This window comes from Clinocottus analis, unplaced genomic scaffold (assembly GCF_023055335.1).
Source record: "Clinocottus analis isolate CAN_PGR_092001 unplaced genomic scaffold, fCliAna1.0.p SCAF_9, whole genome shotgun sequence".
Taxonomy (NCBI): Eukaryota; Metazoa; Chordata; class Actinopteri; order Perciformes; family Cottidae; genus Clinocottus; species Clinocottus analis.
The window spans coordinates 7,694,054-7,721,365 of NW_027176251.1; the positions used below are offsets into that span (position 1 = coordinate 7,694,054).

At 41.5% G+C, this 27,312-nt stretch overlaps 1 protein-coding gene across 1 annotated transcript in view; it reads left to right on the forward strand.

The window, feature by feature from the left end:
* si:ch73-22o12.1 (nectin-2) overlaps nucleotides 1–12,669 on the forward strand; it is a 70,316-nt gene extending 57,647 nt beyond the window's left edge. The window contains exons 7-10 of the mRNA XM_068569847.1: nucleotides 9,481–9,613; nucleotides 9,767–9,824; nucleotides 9,962–10,048; nucleotides 10,886–12,669. Coding sequence (XP_068425948.1) covers nucleotides 9,481–9,613; nucleotides 9,767–9,824; nucleotides 9,962–10,048; nucleotides 10,886–11,092 — 485 coding nt within the window. The 3' untranslated portion in view covers nucleotides 11,093–12,669. The remainder of the gene's footprint in view (nucleotides 1–9,480; nucleotides 9,614–9,766; nucleotides 9,825–9,961; nucleotides 10,049–10,885) is intronic.
* Nucleotides 12,670–27,312: the final 14,643 nt, after the last annotated feature.

A 27,312-nucleotide genomic window follows, 5' to 3' on the forward strand; every position in this document is an offset into this window, starting at 1 on the left:
CTGATGTTGAGAGGGTTTTTAAGCGGCGGCTACTTGTTGTAATGTCGTTTGATGTATGTTCGGCCGTTTGCAATCTTTCATGCGTGACATGTGAGAGCTGAAGCATGTCCATAGATGGGAGTATCTGCATCTGTTCCCATGCATTAGAAAGGCGCCTCCGTTTCGATGTTGATCTGTGTGCACTTGAGCTTTTCTGCTTGTCCGTGACACGTGTGTGCGTGTGTGTGTGTGTGCGCGTGTGTCAGCATTCATGCTTCCATTTGGGTTTGTCTTTGTTTGCATTTTCAAGACACTAGTATAGTATAGTAGTAGAGTATAGTGTGTTGACAGAACTGTACAACCGACACAATGATGAACTTCGGCACACATTGGTGGATGCCAACAACAGTCAGTTTTGATTCCCACAGATTGGTTTGAAGTGATATGTTTATGTGAGTGTGTGTATGTGCATCCTGCCCCAGAATACAGGTTGCATCCTTTTAACCAATGCATAAATCACTAGCACTCTACGCCAAGCAGCCAATCAACCACATTTAACCACTGATGAAACCATTCTTTATTCCCGTACATATAAATTGAACTCTGAATGCTGTCTTCTCCATCTTCCCGTCTCTCCTGTATTCTATTGTCCCCGCCCGCTCCTAGTGGCAATGCATAACTGAATGGCAATGGCGGAAACGTCTTTCTTAATGAGGGTTTGAATTGGAGTGCAGCGAGAGTGTAGTTCTTAGGTGTTTTGACAGACTGCATTGTTGTGGTTTCTCTCCTGGGGCATGGGATGAAGAGTAAAGTGAATGAATGAGGCGAGCATGCAGGGCCATTATTGCTCTGTGTCATTAATCAGTAGTTGATGAGAGGCAGTTTGACGGAGAGATGGGCCTATTACTGCTGCGTCGCGCTCAGGACCCTCCATGCGAGACTCTTTCAGGCAGCCCACTTTGCGGTCAACAGTACAGCAGGTACAAACATAGTAAACAACCCTTGAAAGGAAATCATTATCCCAACCCCCTCCCAAAAAACACAAATTCTGAATGAGGATCATTCATTTTAAGTTATCAAGCTGAAAGAGTGGAGCTTTTCTCTTTTTTTGCCACACATACTTTTTCTCCAATTTATTTCCCCCCTACACGTTCTCTATTTCTCCTTACGTCGCGCCACCATCCAGCTTGAATCTCCTATTCTCTCAGTTCTATGTTCTTTCCTATATGTTCTACAATCTCTTCCCTTCTTCACCACCCCTGTCTCTTCCTCTGTGCCTTGTTTCCTTTCCGGCAGTCTGTGTGAGGAACTTGGTAGGAGGGCGACATGAAGAGCACTCTCATGTGAGGCGGCGAGAGTTGGAGATGAGCGAACTGGCTTCGAGAGAAAGAGGGAGGAAAGTAGCGGTAGCCAAGTCCTAGTCGTCACTTTTTCCCCCACTCATTATATCTAACGTCTCTGCACAGCAGGCGGCTGAATATATTACGGTACACGGAGGCTATTACAGTGTAGCATCCCCCGCTATAGGGCAGAAATCTAAGAGGATAGCGGAGTTTGAGATTGTATGTGTGGCTGAGTGGTGAGGTAATGAGGTGAGAGTCCCTTTTAGCCAGAGGTTAGGAGGGCAGGTAAACATACCAGCTGCTCCTGACTGCCTGGCCTCAAGGCCGCAGTGACACTGGTAGAGGAGGAGAGCGTGTTGTGGGGGAGGTGAAGGGTGAGGAAAGCGGGAAAAAGCAGGGAGAGATGATGGATGAGAAGCCTAAAGGCATTGAGAGGTAAACTATGGCTGAATATTCTCAGATTGCAACACACACTGTGTGTATGTCCCCCTGGGTGGGTAGGTTAGCTGGTAGTTAATTATAATCTGTAATTACATCCAAGAGTCCGCCATAATTATTATTTTCAGGTTTACGTACAAACACATTTTCTTGTGTGTTACACTTCTTGATAATATAGGACACCTGCTGCTATTCGAAAAGCCCTTTGCTCAGAAACAGTTTGACATTTTGAGAAATATGCATATTCGGGTTTTTTTTTTGCGGAAACTTAGAAGAGGAGATCAAACAGATTCCCAGTACCCCAAGTATGGAGCCACAGAGCCAAGATGTGAATAGCTTATCTTATCATAGAGAAGCAGGAGGGAGGCGGCATGTCTGGCTCTCTCCAACCTCAAAACATCCATCTGAAGCTACAATAATTACAACGTCACATCTAGTTTGTTTAATCTGTTGTGAAACACAAATGTTACGTCATTTTGCTGGGAGTTACTTGACCGAGCACAGGGACTTCCCAGAGCCACCTGACGACGCACAGAGGTGCTGGGAGGACAAGAAATAACAGTGAATGAAGAAATTAGTACATCATAACTTACTGTAAAACTCCTAATTGTTTTTACATACTATATTTACTTTAATCTGATATTCTTCATGTTAATAACTGAGCTTTAGTCTTGTCCATTGTGCAGTCTTCCAGTATTCTTCTAAGCCCAACTCGAGCTTCATAGTCGAGTGGTATCTCCATCTTTTCATCTTTTCCCAGGCGACATTGAAAGTGTACCTTATCCGTATGTGCCATGGAGATCCGCTCTTTTTATACATGTTCATCAACTTTACACAAATGGATCATGAAGTGTCTTAAAATGTCGTATCCCTTTTACATATCATGTTATGGGCTACGTTATCAATATGTAATTATTGAGAATCAAAAACCAGTATTTTGTGTTTGTTAAGCTGATTTTAGCTGACAAACTCATTGAATTTAAAACACAGACCTACTTTACAGACATTCCTGATGTCATCAGACCTTTTTTATAAACGTTGACCTTGGTTTACATTCAGAGGCCATCTCAAGTATATGTATCAAAGCATAACAATTGGAAAATAAAATACTGAATTGGTGTTAATATTGTTGCAATTATACTGAGTTATACTAGAATGTATATGTAATCAGTCATACAAGAAATGATAAGTTAAATATGCAACATGTAGTATTTTAATATTGCCACTTCAATTTTGAGACAGTGGTGTAATGTATCATAAGCTTAATGTGTTTGATATTTAAAAGTGCTAAAATAGGTTTAAACATTAAATGTGATGACAATCTGACCTGTGCTTTTTGAGCGCTTGTTATTCTTCTGTTAAGTATCTGCTCGCTGTACCTAGGTAGGTGTGTGTGTGTGTGTGTGTGTGTGTGTGTGTGTGTGTGTGTGTGTGTGTGTGTGTGTGTGAGAACACCAGAGTGCTGCTTGTATTACAACAGATCGTTCATGTCCTGAGTGGACAGCTACATTTGGCTAATGCAACACAGCTTTCTCTGCTGGCTGCAGTCGACCACCTCAGTGCCAGTGTAAAGTGGACTGTAAATATTTAGAGGCAGACAGCAAGAGGCGAACGGCGACCTTGTCAGAGAGAGCAAGAAAGAAAGGGAGATGGAAGGGAGGGGATGATGGAGGCTGGGAGAGGGGGAAGAGATGGAGAGAGAGGGAGAGTGAGTTCCTGCCTTCTCCCAAGGCAACTGAGTGTGCTTTGATGCACTGTGGCAGGGAACACACTGTCTCCCCAGAGAGGGAGAGCAGCATCAGCAGCACACACACACACACCATACAGAGTTTTCACATTACCGCCACACAGCTTTTTGAAATGTCAAAAGGCACATACACACACACACACACTCACAGTATGTACATCCAGACGCAGTGTCAGTGCTCATGTATGTACCAGATTAGCCACATCCTCTTTTTAAACTTTTGTTTTTCTGGCTCCATTTATGCTCACTTCATTCTGTCCAGTAGATTGTTGGGTTACTGTATTACCAGATACGCCAGACGCAGCTCAACTTGAATGAACGAGTCAATGGATGGACCGGGTGTTTGATTTACCAAGTTAACCTTAGAATCTAAAGGGTCGGATTCCTCTTTTCTCTTAGTGAGCAATGAGATTACATGTACTGTTCTTTATCTTAATCTCTTTCAGAGGCCATCAATTCGTTCGGTCCTAATCTCATCTCCGGGCACTCTGCTGTGACCGTGGTAGTGTTTTTCTATCCCGGGTAGCACTGTAACTTGTGTCTCCACTGAGTTCAAAAGGCTTGTATTTCAGATGAAAGCAGTTCGTCTATGTTCAAACTTTGCTTTAAGAACAAACCTTTGCTGGAACTTGCCAATTTCCACTGACATCTTAAAAACAACAAAGAAAAAGGGAATACCAAATCAAGTGCTTGCTCCAAAGACGTTAATGTGGAGTGATCAAACGTTGTGGATTTATATAATTAAATAGACATGTCTCACTTTGCTAAAAAGCATACTGGAGAATGACTTAAAAGATGTGTGAGAGGCAAAAAAGAGAAGAGGACACGCGGGAAGATTCGTAAGCGGGACGCAATTCCACCACATGGCCGAGGCTACGGCCCAATGAGCCAACAGGACGCCTCAGGCTTTGGATATTTTGGTCAACTGTCCCTAAAAAGTCAAGCTACCCCATTAGGAATGAGTTTGATCATCAGCTACAGTAGGATTGTTTTTTTTTTCCAGTGAGTCTAGGGTCTGCTAATCTCTTAAGCCGAGACCAACCATATACACTGTATCTCAACCTTTTCCACAATGGATCGACATCACCCTGAAAGAGATGAACAATTTCAGATTTTATGGATGTTTGTTTTGGCTTTAAGTGTGTGTGTGTGTGTGTGTGTGTGTGTGTGTGGAGAGGGAGGGAGGGGGGCTGTGTGTACAGATTTGAGGAAGAGGTCAGGGAGGGTAATAAAAACAGGCTTATCTCTACTCGTTAGGCACAGGAGATAAGAGATGCAGAGGGAGACGCTGCAGATTTGTGCTGTCGAATTACGGGGCCAAACAAGTGAATCCCAAATTACACCGGCGATGGAGCGGGATGACAGGAAAGAGGGATGATGGGAGTGAAGGAGAGATGGGTGGAAGGAGAGGGGAGGAGGCAGAGTTAAATGGAGCAAAAGCCTGGCCTGTGCGGGGATGCTGAGGATAGACCAGCATGTTAACCTTAATCTCCTCAGAGAGAGGCGTAAACACACAGGAAGAGAGAACATGGGATTGAGTGGAAAAGAGAGGGATGTGTGATCTTTGTCTTCCCGCTCTCTCCTTCATCTCCTCAGTGTGTGATCAGCCAGTTGCAGGCAGCAGCCGGGAAATCCCTCTACTTATCTGAAGCCAACATCTTAATCACAGCCTCCATCTCGCTTGGCTCTCCCTGCTCCTTCACCCGCTTTTTCTCTTTTGATTCCTCTCTCCTTACCTCCTCTCTCCTCAATGTCACTCTCCTGGACACCACTGGTTGGACCCCGTCATTTCGTCCTGACTCATCTCTCAATGAATCGTCTTTGTCAGAGTATTCCCTCCTCGTTTCTGCATTCCCGTCAGTGGCCTATGTGTGTCAAGTTTTGTACGGAGTCATGATTTGTCTCCAGATTGGACTCCCCCCCACCGCCGCTCTTGTCTTAAATTAATTTAGAGACAGAAATAAAGAGAACAAAGGTAAATCAGAAGAAACATTTGCCACTGACTGCACAGCTGTGGTCAGTATTCAGTCATGCATCTAAAGCTCCAGAGATTCTGGTGGTATTTCCAACTTGCTTAAGTGAGTCTGTGGTAATTTCAGTCTTAGCCAACCATCCAGGCATATCTCCTCTTCCTTCACTCCCACTCCATCCTCCCCCAGTCTCTGTGCCCCATGGGAGAGCGGTGGTCTATGCTTGACTGGCTTGGCCGTGCAAGCAGTAGTGAGCAATGGAGGGCTCATGTATAGGAAGGGATAGGTGTGTATCTGACTTGATGGTCACTGCATCGATTGGCTTACAGAAATGAAGCTGACCTTTAACTGAGTTTGAACTGTTGAACTGCTCATTCGGTGTAAAGAAAACACACGGTCAGATGGGAGATATAGAACCGCTCCCTGCTATACATTTGACGTTGTTTTGTGTGCTCTTGTTATGTTTATTCTTGTATTTGAATATGTATGTAAATACGTCTTTGTGTATGCGTGTCATGTTTGTCTGGGAAGGAAGGGCGGCAGGGTAAAGGTCACGCTGCACGCCAGTGTGTTTGTGTAAATATGTCAGAGTGATGAGGATACAGCCCAGGATACCAGCTGCTTTTTAAACACAATGTCGGGGGTGCGTGAATATAAGTGAACATTTTGTATTTGTAAATGTATGTGGCTTTAATGTACTCTATGTGTGGGTAAGTGCTTGTCTGGGTGTATGTCCTTGACAAAGAGCTGCAGGGATTTAAACAGGCCCAGCAGAAGTACAGTGCACACACACGCAAACACGCACACACACACACACACACACACACACACACCCACACACACACACACACACACACACACACACACACACTCTCCCTCTGTCTGAGATGTTTCATAAGTGCACAACATGGCTGGTGTCCAGGGCCAACACAGAGGGCACGCTCTCGAGTCAAGTCATTCATACACCTCTATCTTTAAAATTGGCCTCTTTTCCTGCAGCGCTCTCTTCTCTATCAGTGGTTATCGGCAAGAAAGGACCAGCTTTCTACCTGAAACCTGCTGAGTGAAAATGACTTTGGTCGGATAATGACGCCTGTGAGATAAGCGGGGGGAAGGGCGCCCTCCTATAGAGTTTTAAAACAATCCAGAGAGCTAAAATGGAGTAGAGAGCGGTGTGATGATGAACAGACACGGCACTGGAATGAGGAAGCTGGAACACAAACACTGGAAAGATCAGGCAGGTATTGCATTTGGACTGAATGTGCCCTGTAGCTGTTCAGCACTTTTTAAAGCGACACAGCACCACCGTGTGGCAGATTACTTATATTTGAGTTTATATGATAAGACGTGATGTGATCAATGTGAACTTTGAGTTGGAACAGTTGAAAATGTATTATCCCACTCCAGTACTTCACATCCAGTTTGTCTCTTGCGTGTGGTCTTTTGAATTCATCCTGGTCTTTTATTCTTCTGGGTTTTTTCGTGCAAGTCGACCTTCATGTCCATTCTACGTCTAACAGAAAACAATTGAACCATCGTCACTTAGAACATGACGCAGTAACATCTTCGCCACAGTCCTTATATATTATATTTAGTCCTGTAAGTTGATTATTAGAACAGATTGTATCAATTTACTCTAAAGCAACTTTAAGAGGCAAATATGTTGGTAATATTACGCTAATCTGTAGCTAAGAAAACATTGTGTCATATCTCGTACTGATATCTCAGTCCCCTCTCCTATCCTGACATTTTTCAATGTGATATTAACTAAAGGTATACCATATCCTTTGTAATTAATTAAACTAGTCACAAAATACAGCTAATAGTATATTGTGTGTAATTTAAGTTCAAAACATTTAGTTGAACAGATTTTCCATTTGTGTCCCTCCAGAAGCACAAAACTACTTTAGATGCAATGAGGGCACCACATGCTGGTTTTGCGCTGGGGGCAAAAAAACTAAGAAACTTATTTGTACCACACAGAATAATTCCAAACAATGCAATTAACTCAGTTCACCCCATGAAAATAAGATTTTCTGTTTGTTATATCCAGGGAACCCTTTCATTTCATTATTAAATTGTTACTCTGCTCTCAAGGTGCACATTGGGCTTTTGATGTCAAAAATTCAATGCCCTTTGATTTATTTTTAAATGCCATCTTTTATTTTGTAATTGCTATGTTTTCACTTCTAAATTCCTGTTTTTAAAGTGTATTGTGCAGTTGTTTCAGTGTGACCTCCAAATACAGACTTCAGGAATTACTTGGCACAATACAAAACATACATGAGAAGAAAATAAAAGGTAGTGAGGGTCAGCAGTAAAAGAGGATGTGCTCTGTTGTAATGAGCAATAAAGAAAGAGATGATCATTGGGAGATTTATGCTATTTTGGCCTTATGTGCGAAGGAATGAATATTATTTTGAGGACACAGTCAAATTAGTCTATTGTTAGAGGAAAATTATAATTAGAGGACTAACAACATTCAATCGTGACCCTTCCAATTACTAGGACCTGGGTTTGTTCTCATCAAATGAGCTTCAGATCCTCTCTGCCCTTTAACGCCCCCTAATTAGCATAATCCCCTGGGACTTTGGGGTGGGGGTGGGATAATGAGGTGGGTTGCACCTTCAGTATACACACACAACTGTGTGTGTGTGTGTGTGTGCGTGTGTGTGTGTGTGTGTGTTCATGTTCAGTGTGGTCGTGGTTCATTAGTGGAACCTCTGCATGATTCCTCTGGTTCATCCTAATCACCCGTGTGACTCGATGCTCTAATCAAGACCCTTTCTGTGCTTCCCCAGCACACACACACAGAGATGCTGAGTCTCTTTGCTATGAGGCCACCCATAGTCGTGGGTCTGACAGTGTAAAGTAACTTCACTGATCTTGCATGCAGTCTTGCATTGTATAATAATACAGTTTGTGTGTATAGTGCTTTAAAAGGTACTCAAAGGCACTTTTTCGTGGTATAAACAGAAACGGTAAAAGCAACATATACAAGAGAGATTACATAACCGTAAGAAACAAAAACATACATTCTGTAACAAGGTCAAAAGCAGATATGAATAGATTTATTTTAAGTGCAGTTTAAAAAGTCGTGAGACGGAGAATGTCTGATGTTCTGAGAGTTTCAGAGGGAGGAGGCAGCAAGGGAGTAGAGAGGTGGGGTAAGGAGGTTGGTGTCGGTGCATAAGAGGTTGGAAAGGGCTTTATATGTGATGAGGAGAATCTTAATCTGGATTCTTCTCTGTGTGGGGGATGCGGTTCAGGTTATAAAGCACTGATGGGAGTGGCAGAGTAAAAGGGCGGCTGCGCTCTGGATGTGTTGTAGTTTGTTGGTGATTTGGGTGGATGTGCCGTTACAGGATGCTGTTGTAGAGGTGATGAAGGCTTTGCAGCAGATGAGTGTTATGACTTCTTATTGTTTGTTTAATCAGTGGTTCATAAAGAGGGGGGGTGGGGGGGTCATAGTATGAATAATGAAATAGGAAATAAAGTTTGGCTTAACAAAATAGTTAACTCTATCAGACTTTACTTCAATATGAGTGTTGACTTTCATTTTTGTGATTTAAGAAATGTGGCATTATATAAACTCGTACACACATATACAAACATAGCAAATTGGTACAGACATAATCCTGCATTGTGCCGACCCTTTATCCCTCCTTACTTCGGCTGAGACGCCCATCAAACTCGGAAGGAGAGATAGGAATGGCATTTCCACAAATGTCAAAAATATTACTTTGATTGTTGCTTTTTCTAGTACCTCTGAACTAAATTTATGAATACATATGAGTTATGAGAGGCTCAGGGTGGACATGGATTTATTTCGGGGGTTCACAAGGCCAAAAGGTTGTAAACCATTGAGTTATATATGCCATAATATCTGAAATGAAAGGCTATGATATGGAATGGACAGATGCAGTGCCCTCCAGTTAAAGACAGTCCACTTCTGACCTTGTCTAACGGTATTCTCTCCCTTCTCCTTCTCTTATGTTTCAAGGTACTCGTCTTCCAGGGAAGGGTGCTACGACCGGCAGCATCATAGGAGCCATCATTGGAGTCATTATACTCCTGGCCATCATAGGAACAGCCATAGCGATGTACCGCAAACACAGTAACAAGAAACACAATGAGTGAGTATCTGTTGGATGACTACAGTTCACTTCGCTGTTGTTTTTGCTTCGTGTCTGTCTGTTCTGTGTGTTTGCAAACTGGCTCGTTAGCTTAAATGCCACGTTGCTCATCTCACATATGTGTGACTCATCAGACAGCTGTTTGTGTTTCAGCGGTCCTCCCAAGTACAAACCCCCTCCCCCTAAGAAGACCAGCAGCTCTGCCAGCAGAGTGAGTCACAATCGACAAATACTTATCACGGGAACAATTGTATTTGCCAGACAATTGTCAGCTGTTCCACACATTGTTAAGTTAACATGTTTGATTATATCTCCTGAAATATTCTGTCTGATGTGTGACGTCCTCAGCAGCCGAAGACAAATAATGTTCCGGTGGCCGAGAACCAACCTTTGCAGGACCAATACTACAATACCCAGAGTGCTGAACCGGTCACGGTAAGGGAACATGTTGTTTAATGATGCAAATACTGTCACTCAAATGAACATCAATGGTTTTTACTACTTTGAGAACATGCACAGAGCATGTTGTGAAACATGTTCAGCTATTTTACCTTTAATCAAGGTGGTGTCTGAGGTTGTATACTTTTTTATTCATTAATTACAACGTTCAGAACCCTGTTGGATCCAATATTGGTATGTGGTACATGTTGTGCAGAAGTACCTCATAAAACAGCAGAGACGTTGTCCTCCACTGTAGAACCTACAGGGAGAGAGAACATCTTAAAATATACTGGAACGCACATCCAAACCCTAACCCTTACTAACGTCAAATAGTATGCAGTGTTTAATCAACACTTCCTTTGTTGTACAATGTGCAAATATAAAATTCTATTTTCAGCTTTTTTTTTTTAATTGAACATTGGGGTTTAGGTTTGAAAGGGTGTGGGAAAAATCAACATTTTAAAAATAACTTCAATTTATTTCAACTGTAGACTATTTGTGATTTCATGGATAATTCAAGGTGTGTCCTTTATTTTACAATGTCCTATTTTACAATGATAAAGTATTAAATAGTGTGTGCGTGTGTGCGCGCATGCAAGTAATAAGTAATAAAATAAAAGAAACAAGTAATATAAATAAACAATAGAACGGTAATAAACATTAAAGGTTTAAAAAGAAAAAAAAGAAAATAAAAATTAGCCGTAAAAAAGAAGAAATTAAATTTAGTAGTAAATGCATCTGATCCTTAAACTGTTGTAACCTTTCAGAAACTGATAAAACAGAAGCTAATGGGCTTTCATCTCATCTTTACCGTTTTCTTTTTGCTGGCAGGACCTGGATGCCTACCATGACGATGAAGATAATGTGGACGATGAGAGGGAGCATTATTACGCTGCTGCCCCCTCTGGATGGGATGATCCCGGGAACAATGAGGTCCCTCCTCCTTACATGCGCACAGACAGCGACCCCCAGGACTATCATCAGGGCCCCAATGTCAACCGCGGAGAAAGCTTTGTGTCGTCCGCTATGTTTGTGTGAGAAAACACGGAGAGGTGGGTGGGTGTGGGGTGTGTGTGTGTGTGTGTCTGTGTGTAAATATGTGTGCACGTGTGAGTGTATGACTGGGCGGGTGAGCATTTCTACAGCTTACATTGGAAAGCAATGGCTTGAACTGTGTAAACGCAAAGTGTAAGGACTTGTGGATGTGAATTGAATACTTGGATATGACTTTTCAAATCTGTGTGCTACAAAGACAGAGTCCAGTTTTGCCATTTTGTTTTAGAAGATTTATCTGTGGTCAGGTTACAAGTACTATGAAATAATCAGGTTGAGTTGTGTGTTGCTCCTTTTGAGAATTTGACTATTTCTAAACCACGATCAGCTTTAGCTAGCAAGACACAAAATGTTGCTCATGTATTTTATGCACAATCATACATCGAGGGAGACAACGAAACTGTTATTATTAAACTGCAGATAATTCAAAGACGATGCTGTTTTAAAAAATGTATGCTGTGTATAAATTTCGGATCATAGTTAAGACGTGAACCTTATTTAAATACACTGTTGCATTGCAACAGCATGAGCATGTTTCAACACTGAACTGACTTGTATTATTGACTGGCGCGATACCACACATGGTTACATAGCATGTAACCATGTGTGGTACAGAGCCACCGTCAATAATGCAAGCCAAGTATTGTATGTAACACATGCAGCTTGGTGAGCAGAACCGGTGTGTTACACGTTGCGTCTGTCTAGACGTATCTGTCTGCTGTTTTTGGTTTACAAACCCAGCTGGCAGGAAGTCAGTGTAAAACAGGCGCCCTGTGGAGAAGCTATTAGCTGCAGTTAATCGGGCAGTGCTGAGACTCACAGACTATGATGAGGGTGTAAACAGCAGTCAGGGGGATTAACTGCAACAGAAATACTAAGTGTGTTAATGTTTTATTGTGATAGTTTGTACAGGTATTTGCGTCTGGCCTTTGCTTTTCTTGTGAAAATTCAGAGAAAAGTAGGTGGAAGGGAACAGAACATTAGAGCGAATGACTGATGGAGCGTAATTGACCAATAGCCTTTTCTTGCTGTAACATTTTATTGTTTTTTTAATCATGCATCCATCCTTTCTTAAAGCCATAGTACACGCTTTCCATTTGCTCAAACTATGAGTAGCAACAGTGTTGTATATTTGGGGGTATCTGTTACTTGAAAACTTTTGTGCCTTTTTTTTTTTTACTTTGTCTACCAGCATGCTTGGATAGATTAGGGTAAATCTGGATTACGTCCATGAAATCTGTTGCAATTCATCTCTCTAGTGGAGGATTAAATAGTTCTTTAGGGGGTTCAAACAGGGGTTGACACAGAGCCTGCTAGTATACTGATATGTCCGTCCAATATCAGGGCCAGAGGTCAAACTGGTCAGTAATACTTATTGTGAATTTCTACTATTACATCATAAACCCAAAGCCGTCTATGTGTGTTGGTGCCGTGCCAACCAGTTTATTATTTTTTTTTATCAAATAGCCTTTTGAGAAACTTGATCTATTTTTTTTTCTTGAATTATGTTGATTTTAATCTGTTTTGTTCCTTATAATTATGTTTGGAAATTCATCTTGATGGCTGTTGATTCAATAAACATTTAAATTGTGGTCCTGGTTAAATCATTTAACTACAGTTATTCATTTCATTAATTCTTTGCAGCTGCAGATGTTTGTTTTTTTCACCTCAGTTGTAATTCCCTCATCTCACCATGTGGTTGCAGTATGGGCTGAAAGTATAGGAGGGTTTAGCACAGCAGAGTCACATCGACAGTATGAATAGCACACTGAAACATCTGATCTAGAATATTTAGGGGAAACAGGAGTGCTTTAGATTCAAGCGAGTATTGCCACTTCACTACATTTATTGATACATTAAAAGGGAAAGTACAAGCCCAGCATTCCAGTTAAAGACTGCAGCTGCAGTACCTCCATCTTTCCATGTGAGGGCTCTGGAATTGAAAGGCTGAAACTGCAGAAGGCTTTACTGTACCACACCTGATGCAGAGGCAAGCTCTTGTTCTCTGCTTCCTCCCCTTATGTCTGACTCATCTATTTCTATCTTAAGCTGCATTTCCTCCAATCCCGTACTCACAGTTCATGAAAAAAGTCTCCTGGCACAAGTAGAAGACTATTTTTAGATTAGGGTGATTCATCTCCAGCACTGAGACTGCACCAAAGGGGCCACAATATGCAGTCTTAGATGCAGAATATAAGGATTACATACATCAACCCCCTGCACCACTGACTCACATGTTTAAACCAGCTTATCAATTGGGTGCAGCAGTGTCTTAAATGAACCCAGCCTGGTGCTGACTGCTCTCTCGCACTGCAGATGAAGGTGAGGCCCACCATGACTTTGCAGTCTGCACTCTGCTTGTATTCTGATCACACAGCTGGATGGCGATTCTAAGAAGAATTGAGTATGTAGGGGGTTTACTGCTGGCATCGTGTTTTTACAACTGAAGGCCATTTTAGACTTAACTCCAAGGTCAGCACACTGCAGAAGCAATGAAAACTAGACTATTCTTCCAATATGGAGACTCCGAATTTCACCCTTCCTCTTACAGTTATAGATGCTTTTTAGGAACATACTCATTAATGTATTTGTGTTCTTATTTGCGCCACAGTACACTTTGCCGACTTTGCAATGCACATTAAGGTGCCTATATATAAGCATCTGCAGTTGTAGCTCCCTCTAATGGCTCTGTGTGTATTGATCAAAAGAGTCTTACATTGGTTTGGTGGGAATGTACTCTCAGTACTCATACATAAAGGTAGACGAGGAGGAGACATTTAGATTCAATAAATGAGTTCCCAGTATGTTTAAGAATCAAAAAGAGTTGAATTGAAGAGAAAAGGACAGACTGGTGAAGGGAAGCTGTTCCCAAGCTTCACTGTGTTACTTTTCTGGAAACTAGCAGAGAACTGTGCAGTAGCAGTGTTATAGGATTAACAGACTTTGTGAATCGGCAGCCAGGTAATGAGTGAGAGAGAAGGCAGAGAATAAACCTCTCATGTCTTCAATGCTGCTAAGCTGGTTAAAAATAGAGACAGAAGAGAGGGATTGAGAGAATCGGCGTGGACAGAAAAGATGGGGGATGGAGGAAACGGCTGATTTAACTCTGAGCAAAGTAAGTGAGGAGGGATTTACCAGGTGCCCTTGACAGTCAGTAGCATAAGTGTGTGGCCACGCATGTTATAGGCGCACAAAGAAACATCATGCACCCACGATAAACCTGAGTGCTCTTCGAGCCAACAGAGACCTGGTGAACAAACTCTGCCCAGGCTCATCATGTGTATGACAATGATGAGCATGTTTGGCTGCATGCTGTTGGCTTGGTTGGTAAGTAGAGACACCCACACATGTATAAATACAGGCCTGCTCTCGCCTCACAAGGCTGATGACGCCTCCAGTGACCTTGAATATCTATTTTAGGAGCTGGAAGGAAATGCAGATTAAAGCATACTGTAAGACTTAAACAACAATTTGACAAAGTTGGTAGGAAGTAAGAAAAATTATAAATCATCCATGATTGTGTCTATTTTATATTAAATATATCGTATTAGATTGTTGTCCTTCTTTACAACTTTCTTCACCCCTCTTTGTATTTTTTTGTCATTCCTTTTGTCAACGCTCAACTGTCTCATTCTGGAAACACCAGGCCAGAAGGACAAACTTTGTGAGAGGAGAGCACGAGCATGAGGGAGGCCCGAGCCCTGGCACCGGGGTGAGTGACACTGTCGACGCCCTCGCAATAGGGAAGGCATGTGAGTCTGGAGAGGAATGGAAAGAGTGAAAAACTGATAGAGCGGTTTGAGTAGATAAGGGGCACAGGCTGTGAAGGAGGAAGAGAGAGATAGAGAGGGGGAGAGAGAGAGAGAGAGGCTTTGGGGATTAAAGAGGAGATGAAGGTGGAGGGCAGACAAGGCCGACAGACAGCTGGGAGAGGCCTGGCTCAGCTCAGAGGGCTTCAAATGTTCACCGTTACCCTGTTACCCATTGGCTCAGTGATGGAGTTACATGCTACTTTTTGGGGGACAGAAATGTATAAAAACTTAATGAATGTGAAGACTTTACACAATTGTGATGATATTTCAGTGCGTGTTGCGTATTTGCATATGTTGCATAACAGCAAAACATGACATTTAAACAGAACACAAATACTATGACTAAAACAAACGGCGTCATCCAGCCGACATTATTCAATATTACAGCACTTGGCCCTCCACATGCCTAAGGCCGGACATATAGTGAATGCAGCTACAACATGTTTGTATATGCTACATGATTGCTACCGTGAGAGTTTTGTACTAAATTTAAATATGTTTGTCTTGGAAAAGTTGATGGCTGTGTTTTCAAAATGATTGCTCTCATGAAATTATATTTTTTACAGTTGCTCACGTATGCTAGCAGCAACACTTTCCACTTTCATAACATGTAATAATTCATGTTTCTAATATTGAGCAAAGAAAACCAGGCAAAATGTACAGTTAAAGTCAGCCGTATATATATATATATATATATATATATATATATATATATATATATATTTAAATATTCTGTGACAGTAACACAAGCAGAGAAGAGTCACAGTGATAACACTGAGTGATGAAGTAATGTCCGCCACAAGGCGCGTCTACCTGAGCTAACGTTAGCCAGAATGAGCTACCGGTCATACCTGATCAAGTTCTTCATCGCGACAAAAGTGTGTTGAATTGAGCACTCATGGGTTTTATGATTCACAAATTAACCTTTAAGTGAAATAATGTTTCTTTTAATAGTAACATAGTTGCCATTTAAAAAAAAAATCAATTACAACATACTAAAATTGTGTGTAGTATTAAAGATTGTAAACACCTTTTAATTCAGGTCTTAATACTGAGATATAAATATGCCTTTTGAGAATGTGCGTGTTTGTGTTTGCATGGGTGCAACCATGTGTTTGTGTGACATTTACAGCTTGTTCCCCGGGGCAGTAGTGATGCTAGTTGGTTTGAAATTATGTTTCCTGTTTATTGCTATAAACTCAGGTTGCATGATTCGTATATATCTGCGGAGGGAATGCCCTTCAACTGCTTTCACATTTTCTCCTTTAAGGGGATTGGGTGTTCAACATGCCTTTTAAATGTCTTCCTTGATGAGCTGATGAAGATTATGTTTTTATCGTAACTACTCAGTGACTATCGGCAGAGGGCTGTTGACTTTTGCGGGACAACATCTTCCTGTGTTGAAGTGTGTGAGAGGATTGTGTGACAGACAGAGAGAGACAGAGGGGTGGCTGTTACATTACACATCCTTCACTCCTCTGCTGATCGGCAATGTCCTGTACAGTACTTTCTCGTAACACCCCCCCCCCAATTTTTCCCCACCCTCTTTCCAGTTTCCTTTTTATTTTTAAGTCTCGTTGTTACTCAAACAGGGGAGTGTCTTCTCTCTCCTCCAATCACAGCCACGAGTTGTGCAGTGCAGAAACATGCACCTCAGATTGTGCACACAGATGTAGATGACCATATATGTTGGTATAGGCAGGTGCTCCACCTGGACAGGACAAGGTAGAGAGAAAGGATACAGAGTCTTGAGTTGATTTATTCATCACACACACACAATACAATGAATATACAATCTAGTTTACAAGATTCCTGAAAAAGCATAGGCAGAAGCATAATGCTTATATATGCAAATCCTACTTTCTCATCAATTCAGCTACCCCCAAGAAAACAAAATATAAATACTTAAATATATATTTAATTCACACTTCAAGAATATCTTTATAAATCCTTTTGAAAACTAAAAATGAGTTACACATACGTGTATGTTAGCACTGTTACATAATTTAACCCCAACAATAGAATAACATCTCCTTTAAATCCTTTCTTTTGCTTTTTGTTTGGTAAACGCACAAATATTCCCAAACCATATTTAGTGACTTTGTGTTAGCTTTAAACAGAGTTTGCATTCATTTAAAATAAACCAAATTTCATAACATGAGATTTTCCAAACAATGGATTTGTGTAGTCATAGTAACTGGCTTTATTTATATATAAAAAAAAGAAGGTATGGCTTGTTTTTTTTAACAAGACGTTAAGATATGAATGTGTGTTCCAACTTATTTATAATTTAAAAAAATATATATATTTTTTTACAATATGCTGCAACTTTAATGCTCTTTGGCACATATTCACCACATCCTTGTATCTCTATTGGAGGGATGAAAGCATTTTTCCAAAAGCTTTTCCCTCTATGTTTTAATGACAGTTGGGGAGAGTGCTGTTCTACTAAGGCTTTGGTCTAAAATCTCTTATTCATGTTCACGAGGATTGAGATCTGATTTCTGTGAACCATATCAAACAGTATGATTTATTTACATACTCATGTAACCAATCATCTCTCATTCTGTGTATGAACGATACATTTCTGCACACATTTATTCATCCTTAATTTGTCAGTTGTATGTTACATTTAGCTGATGCTTTTGTCTAAAGTGAGTTACATTTTTGCTCTATACACCGTAGACACATCAATGGGGAGCTGTTCAGGGTTAAGTGTCTTGCTCAAGGATGCAATGACAGAGACTAGCGGAGCCAGGGCTCGAACCACCGATCCTCCAATTGAAAGTTGAGCCCTGCCAGCACAGTTGCCCTGTATGTAGCAAGATAAACACATAATCAAAAGAAAAGCAACTTGAAACGGGACTAAAATCAACATCGACACCAAATGTTTATCACGGATAAATATATTTTTTATTTATTTAAATACAATGACCACAAATGCCTGCGCTAAGAGAGACTTACTCTGTGCTTGGTTGTGTGTGTTTGCAACCGAGTGACTAAATGAGGAAAAACCAGTCAAAGTCAACAGAGCCAGATGTTTCACTCCCCAGTGATGACACAACATTTTTTAACACGAGTGCCTCTTGGGGTCTCATCCAAACTCCCTCCCTTTCGTCGGCCCTCATTTCATTCAATCCAAATTCACATTTCTGGGCATACGTGATACCTTTGCCATCTTATAGACAAACACACACACACTCCGACACAAATGTTTAAAGCATTCAGATGATAAATGGCCCGTCTGATCATTCAGTCCAAGTAAACAGGCCTTGATTTAGGAACACAAAGTGTTAGCCTGCGCAAGCTAACACAGCAGGAATCATGACTTATAGGTAGGTGGGTTCGAGCTACTCAAGGTAATGAGGTGTGGCTATGTGAGTGTGTTTTGTGTGAGTATGGCCGTGTGTGTTAGCATGTCAGGGTGTGTCCAGATGTTGACTTATATTTCATCAAACTTGCAGCCACACACACTCAGAGAAACAGCACACAAGTGTGAAATGATCAATGAAATCTACATCTACACAGTCAGTGGACAACACAAGGGCACAAAGACATCCGTTCTTATTATTTTCATGTTGGTTTCTCATTTCTATTGTCAAGCAGATTTAGTTCAACCTCTTAACATCAGTTGTCCACTAAAGGTAGGTCAAACATATATAATATAGTCGAATCCTCTGCCACTGCCAAGGTTTTAAGGCGGAATAATGTGAATACATCAGAATTAGTTAAACAACTGGGATGTGAGTTATCTGCTGAAGTAATTGTTGCAACGCACTCAATATAGGCTGCATACATAGATCCATACGTGAAAATATGAGGTTTCTAACATTTAAGCAGAAAATAATAAGAATACAAATCCAAAGTCAATGTAAAAAATCTTGTGAGGAAAAGAATATGTTGAGGACTTTTCCCAAATTCCAAGGTTATATGCAACCAATAATCTGAAACTAGAAGAAGTTGTTGCAGTGGTTGTCAATTATAATGAAATAAAAATACAAAAAAGACAGCAAATCCTTGAGAGGCTTTAAAATTTAACATTTTCTTGAGAAATTATTCTTAAGACAGAAGATTAGGTTTCTGTCAATTGGTGTTTTAGCACTATTTTTGTTGATTACAAAACAAATACAAAAAAGGTAGCAGTCTTTCAACAGGTTCGCTGCAGGAGCATCTGTTTCTGGTTTAGTCCCACTGTCGTCCGTCTGTCGCTCACCTTGCTCCTCTAAGGACGTGAATAACCTGTGATGTACTGCTATAACATGTCTGTAGCAGTTTAAATGGAAACGTGACAATCCCCCAGGCTTTGCCAAGGATGAGGTTTTGCTTCACTTAACTGTGTGTGTGTGTGTGTGTGTGTGTGTGTGTGTGTGTGTGTGTGTGTGTGTGTGTGCGCAGTTGTTGTGAGCAGCATTTTACCCCATGTGTTAGCATTCATAACCTTGGGAGCTTTCCTTCCTGTAAGCATCATGGGACGGCTCCGAGGACAGGGAATTAACCAATCAGCCGTTAGGGTCACCCCAGTCACATTACTCATCTGTTCACACATGCTGCGCGCACACACACACACACACACACACACACACACACACACACACACACACACACGCACTCTCTCAAGATGCTCATTTTGAAAATGCATATGCAAGATGCAACTATCTAGGGCAGTAAAAAGTCTATAGTGGAACTGACGTGTTACAGCTAAAATTAGACTCGACGTTGAGTCCGCTCGCAGAAGAAGAGGGAGAAGAGGAGAGAAAATAAAGAGAAACGTTGTGTGGGAAAGAGAGGTGAGGTCGGAGCAAAAAAAAAAAATAGAAGCTTGTAGAGGACACAAGATGGAGTGACATCCACGAGAGAAGGACTTGTAGCTTGTGCAACGTTTCTACCCAGTTGACATTTCTCCTGCCTAGAGCAAGTGACTCAATAATATTAATAGTATTCGTAATATTATAATTGTAATTATTATTACTATCTATATAGAATAATTATAGCCAATCTATTATTGTTGTTGTTGTTGTCATAATAGTATAGGCAACTTTTAAATAAAAAGATAATTTAAAAAGTCTTCAGTTTAAGAGCAAAAGTCTCGGCACAATAAATACTGAATGTAAGGGGGAAAAACGTTCATTGCAAGTGCATTCATTTAAATAATAAGAGCCTACGCCATAAATAAATGACCTCCTACACAAATAGTCTTTAAACCAACAGCTACTGCTATTCATAGACGGGAGAATGTTTATTTTGAAAGTTGAGATGCAGTAAAGCTTAATATCTAAATTCCCCCTAATACAGTTCTCACTCAAGGAGGTGCAATTACTCAAAAGGACATTTTAATAATCAATCCACTCTCCTAGAAATGACATACAGTATTTCGCAATACCATTCAGTAGTATATAATGCCAAAGTAGCAGTAAAGTGAGGAGGTGTAACCACTCTCTCATTAGTATCCCAGCAGCCTGCTGGAGGCTCCTGGCAGGGATCCAGAGGCAGAGTACATTGCAGAAGTCCGGCCTTGAGGAAATGAATGGACCGGCTTCTCTGCATCGGGGAGAGATAGTTTGTTCCTCTGACGATAGAAGAAGGTTGCAGATAAATATTTGATGTGGATTGCCTACATCATCACCTTTAGTTCCTCTCTTTCCTTTCCCTCTTCTTCCAATGCATGAGGCATAATTGTGATTTTAATTTACCCGCCCGTCACATGAGCTATTTCCTCCTTGTGTCTTACACCGGCCCCCCGTGCTCTGAACACCTCTAGTGGTTGTGTGTGCGCAGCATGTGTGACAGATGAGTAATGTGACGAGGGATGAAATGCAAGGGGGATGGGAGGGAGTGGGGGAGGGGAGAGAGCGGGGGATGGGAGGGAGTGGGGCTGATGGTTGCTAGGGCGACCTGCTCCAGTCTCCAGGGTCACTTGATGGGGGTGACCCTGACAGCTATAACGTTCCCTTTAATATTCAATACCACACCTTCTGGCGCTGTTAAATAACGAGGGCTTCAGTCACGAACGATGCCTGGTGTACAGTACCTGTCAAACACAAGACAGGGCTCGCACAGACCATCAGCGTGCATCCGGGCTCCTACCTGAAATAGTACGTGTGAGCGCACACAGAGGGGACACAGCAGTGGCCAGTGGAGAGCCAATTACCCAGGCACTTACACACACTCCACACTCCCACTGAGGGAGCAACGTCTGCCAGAGTCTAAGAGTAACGAGCACACAGCCGCCTCTTTCTGTCAGAACAGAGCTCAGAATAAGAGCACGAATACGCATCCAGAGGACAAGCTTCGGGGACGAAAGACACAGAGACAGAGTGTGTGTGTGTGTGTGTGTGTGTGTGTGTGTGTGTGTGTGTGTGTTTGTGTGTGTGTGTGTGTGTGTGTGTGTGTGTGTGTCTGTCACTTGAGTGGTCCAATAGAGAGGGACTGTGGGCCAAAGCTCCACCCTGTCCCGTGTCTGATGTGACTGCGTGCAGCAATAATGAAAACTTTGCTGAGGTTGCTTTGCTAGCATAGTGTTGGGCTAGCACTCCATCACACTGACTCATTGGGCACAGAAAACCAAGTAACAGACACACACACACACACACACACACACACACACACACACACACACACACACACACACACACTAGTCCAATGGCTGAAGAACACATACTGATGCATGCACAAATAAGCTGACGCACACAGGCACCAATGTATTAGGACACAGTCTTAATTCATTTGGCACACACATGCAGGCACACACACATTTAGGCCATAACCACACGGCTATGATTTCATTTCAAAACGCATACATTTTGCTACGTTTACACTGAGTTGTAGAGCACTGAAAACAGGATATGTTTTTTTTTTAAATCGCGGTTACATCCTGGGAGGCTAAAACGAACCGTATACGTTTGGAAACGAATACTTGATTGGGTCTTTGTAGTGAAAGCATGTCTTTCCCTGATTCGTCACGCCTCTATCACGTGACCCTTTTCTGTAAGAAATCGAAGAAGCCTTGATTATCAATTGACTTACCAGCGGTTAATTTAACATAGATAACTGATTGCAGGCGTTGCTAACCTTGTTGTCGGAATTTCAGCATTTTATAATTCAACTACTGCAGCGATTAGCCATCGGCGTGCTCAGTGACATTAATGTTTTTTTGAGGAATATCTTAAGCATCTAGCGCTCCCTTTCATTATTAAAGACTACTACAATAACCTTTTCTGTAACTAAGCAACCAATATACTTGCTGTGGACGTACACCATTACCCGCACGTCCAGTGTATGTGAATAGTCATGTGATATTTATTTTCAGGCTTGATAGTATGAACGGAAATCATCTTGTCAAAGGTGCTGAAATGCCCATGTGGACGAAAACCTTGGTTTAAAATAAAGACGCATTAGCGTGGCTGTAGCCCTACTCGGTCATCTTGAACAGAATGGGGCCACACGCACTGCAACACATCTGGTGGGACCACAGCCCTGCTGCTGACGCCATATGGAGCCGGCCTCTGCAAGTGAAGCGGGGGGTGCTTACAGACAGCCAGCCCACTAAGCTTTTGCTAAGATTATCTAGGTTATAATCAAACTCTGTTAAATTCTGAATGAAAGTGCCGAGAAGCATAAACGCTCTCATATCACGCTTTAGTTAAAAGTTAATTTTGCAATATAAACACATTTTGGAAATACGCTTATCCGCTTTCATGCCAAAAGTAGCAATCTCGGAAACCAGAACACTTCAAGTTGCAAAGTCTTCTCCCACTGCCAACAATCTGTTTATATAGTTTCTTCCAGTGGTATCGATCCTCTCATCTAACTCTGAGCAATAGAGTCAATTAGAATATTAAAATGTATGATTTTCCCAGTCACAATAAATCTTAGACTCCTTTTCCCCCTCTGCCCCGCCCCCAACCTCAATCAATACATTTGTGCCCACATCGTCTCCCCCCCACCTCTCACCCCCCAAATCTGTACTCTATTCTCATTTCTCCCTTTCGTTCCTTTCAGAGTTTTTTTTTGTCCAATGTGAGAGTGTTGCATGCTGCCAGTTTAATCTGTACAGGATGACGTCTGCATGTCCGTTACAGAGGGAGAGAGAAAGAGGCAGAGGTGGAGGGAGGCACAACTACGGAGCTGAACTTTAAATCCTCTTAGTGTCCTCAACCATCTATCTCGCATTCATCTGTCTGCAATCTGTCTGCATATAAATATCTATCTATTTATTGAATCAAGTGTCTGTTTCATGTCGTAGTAAATGTGAGAACATTTCACATCTTCCCTGGTGAGAATTTTCTCCCAGTCCCTACTTCATCCATCTTCCCTGCACCCGCTGTACCAACCCCCCTTTGCTCTTCTTTATCTGCCTCTTATGTGTGCTCTTCCCTCTCGCCATCACTCGGCCCCCCTGCAAGGTCGTTCCCAAGGACGCCCTACTCCCAGAATCCCCTGCTTCATTGGCTGACGGGTATTAAAGGGCCAGTTCCCCGCATAGCACATGGCTTGACTCCAGCTCTGCTACCACCCTCGTCCTTCCCATCACTTTTGAGGCTGCTGCTTACTGTACTTGCTACACACACATTATCAGCTCACATGTGCACGCAGCTGTGACTTCAAAAGACACACTCACAGAAAATATGCTGACATTATATCTGAAAAACCCATGTTCAAACACTTTCCTTTCTCTTAGATTAGGTTGGGGCGGCTTGCTGTACTCTGCATGACAGGTCACTTATCACAGTAACAAAAGATGCTTGGCTGCAAAAAAGCCAACACACACAGGCTATGAAAAAAACATTTGACCCATGCTTACAGACAGCCAGCACTGTCTGAACCAAGCAAACCTTTTTACTTTACGATAAGTGAGCATGACACAGCGTGACGCTCAGCAGACCTGAAAAACACAAAAGCAAACCGCTTCAAAGCCGCTTCAACAGTCAGCAAAATGGCTACCACAGTGAGCAAGTATAGCAAAACGTTCTCTGGATTGGAAAGAGCATTTAAGGGTGGTTGATGAAGCATGACAAGAGGACAATTCAGAAAAAAATCTTACAAATGGAGTGAGCGCACCACTTAATAGGTTTTACAGAGTCCATCAGTCCCCCATTTTAGTTGGAAAGCTAATCTGCTAAATAAACATAGTACTCAAAAGCTATTTCCCTCATCCCAGTGCATTCATTTATAGAGCAATGCAACATCTGGGCGTTACATAAAAATGACTGTGCTTTTGATAAGTACTCCAAGAATTGTATCTAATTATTAACAATATTTGTTGTATAAAAAACAACTTGGCCAACCATAGAATGTATTTAACGTATCACAAATGAATAGATTTAACCCAGAGTTTTGGCCTGTTTAATTCATTTGTTTTGTCTTTAATTGATGGAAATGTGTCACTAAAGAAGCTTTAGACTTTCACGTAGTGTAATGTCAGTAGTTAGACATTTTGGTCACCTCAAGCTCAAACCCAAATAAGACCACAAATTGTAACTTTGGACACAGGGCATCTTTTTTAAGCCTTTTTGCGAGGATATGCTGGTGAACGATGGTATCAGGTATCATTCTTCTCATCTATTCTTCAGCAAGAAAGGGAACAGACGTGTATCCCAAAATATCAAATATTTCGTCAAATCTCCTTCACACTTTTGTGCACTCAAACAGGGTTTTCAGTTATGTTGCTTCATTACTCAGTGCGGTTACATGGATTCGAATAACTGGCTTAGTCCGACTAAAATCGAATTATCCAGTTCATGTAAACACCTTTATTCGAATAACTGCGGTCCGACTACGATCCGATTAACACCCCTGGATAACTCGATTCGATTCGATTGATAATTCGAATAACGCTGCATGTATACGCTGAATCGGATCGGAACTGGACAATGCGTTTGTGCGCATGCTCAAGATCCCGCCGCCTCCTCCCTCCCGCCCTCCCAGGTCGTGACCCGGAAGTCGAAAGAGACGATAAGTTGTCACGGCCGGCAGAAACAAACAAACGTAAAAGTCGGGTTACGAGCCGATACTACCTTCGGTGGGTGTCTCTGCTAGCCCCCCTGATGTAGCCAGCTAGCGCTGCTGCTAGTTCCCTGTTTGCTCTGCGCTAGCTCCCCGACAACCACCGAAGCTAGCGGGGTTCTCTCCATTATGAAGAGTGAAGAGGTCAAGCGGAGATGGCTGTATCACCACTACATGTAATGAAAACAGCGCCACCTGTCGTATCGGATATGACATGCATTCGGCCAATGATTCGATTTATTCACTGCCATGTATATTCGGATAACAGCAGTTGCCCCGAGAGAGAGCATAGTCCGACTAAAGCAAGATTCGAATTATTACCAGCATGTAAACGCACTGATTCTTTTTGAACGGTATGGGCGTGAATTTGATTGACCATTGATAAAATAATTTTAAATAAAATTGTTAGAAATGAAGTGTTCAAGGGACAAATAATGAGCCAAAACATATACAATATGTCAGGTGAAAACGGTAGGCCAATACATTTCAGCTACTTTATGAAAGCAATATATTCTACTCAATAACCTTGAGAAATTGATCAAATACTCACTTCCTGGCTGCCAGGTTTGAGTGAAAACAAAGCCTTTTTATTTCTGAAATCACCTGTTAGAATAGCCTACAACATCAAAGGTACAAATGCATTTATATGCACTGGCGACTAGACAACCCCCCAAAACAATACAAATCAACACCAAATAATACAGCTTTAAACTGACAAAGGGATTGAAGAGATCTACAGAGGCAGTTTTGTGTTTTGTGCCTTTAAAAGGTCATAATAACTGAAACAAGTTCTGTCCAGATAAATGCATACGTATGGCATATGTCAGGTAATTTGGCAGCTCTTATAATCGAGCTTTGTAGATCTAACGTTGTGGTACAGAAAGCAGTGATGATGGTAATGATGGGGCAGTGTGATGGCACTGAATATCTGAGAGACAACCTTTCATTGGATAAAAAGTCTACTTTGACTTTCCATTTGTGAGTCAAATGTTAAAATATGAACCTTGATTAGCCATCTGCTGTCAAGCCAGATTCCTAAGTGTTTGTAAGACTCGGAAAGATTATGGGTACCATTTTAGGTTTAAATGGCAAAATAGTGGCATATTAGTATTTATGAAGTCATAATGGAAAGTTAAATGTGTTAAGTGCACACTAAGAATAAAGTCCTCCTAAAAGGCAGTTACACAAAATGGAAAACAAGTGGGTGCATGTTTGCTTTCTAATGGCCTTGCAGACAAAGAGACTTCATTAAATGCAATTTCAATCGTTACTCTAGTTTCTGAAAAAATATGTTGCATTGAAACCACTCACTTGAGTACAACAAATGTAGTTAATGATTGTCCAGGTAAACCACCTAAAAGCAATGAATATTGCAATAATCAAATCCACTAAAATCAGAAAATACAGACGCTTAACATTAGAAACATGGTGTTCCCAATTCTTTGTTTGGTGAGATTACTCACACTGGCTTGTACGTGGTATTATGTAGCTAAGACGTAGGTGGAGTAGTATAAAAAAAGCATCGTGTTAAAAGCAGTGGAGCAGGGTTTTGCTGCAGTGGTGGTGGTGCTGAAAGGACAGCTACCGGAGGAGTAGGAGGAGGAGGAGGAGGAGGAGAAGGATGTGTCAGGGAGGACAGAGGGAGGAGCTGAAATGCTTAAATATAACCAAGAGTAGACTATACCATAGAAAGAGAGAGGTGGTGAAAATAATGTACAATAGTTGCAGTGATGTGTGCATTTGGGTTGATTTTCACATGACTTGATGAATAAGTCTGCTATATGTGCTCATATGTGCATTTAGGAGAAAGACTGGTAGTATTTTGTCATAGCAAGGAAATAGCAGGTGTCATTAATTACACTGATTAAAGGCTTTATTACGTCCCAGGTTCAGGGTGCTTGTTTTGTGCTTTGTGGATCACTGAGGCATTCAAATGCCGTGGAGCCATCGTTAGTGTTATTGGTAACGCCTGTGCGTTTTCCTGCAAGGATCTAGCAGGAAACGCACAGGCGGCGAGGACGAGTGAAAAAATTTATAATGCATATATATTTAACTGTGGAACGATAACTAACCCCAGGTTTACTTGCCATACTAATTCAAGCCAAACCATGATCTTTTACTTCTAACCAAGTAATTTGTTTAAACCTGCAACCATTTTGATGGCATCATGACACGTATATAGTAACCTGCAGATAGAACAGCTTGAACTACTACAGTGTAAGATAAGTGTTGACATGAATTATAGTTTACTGAATGTAATGGTGAAAACTAAATGATAATCGAAAAGAGAAGCAGGAGGCCGATTTTGAAAGAGCTCAGTACCGTTTAATGTGTTGTTCCCGTTGTTTTGTTCCCTTTTGTTTTTGAATTGTCAGTTATTTCTCCAAGTAT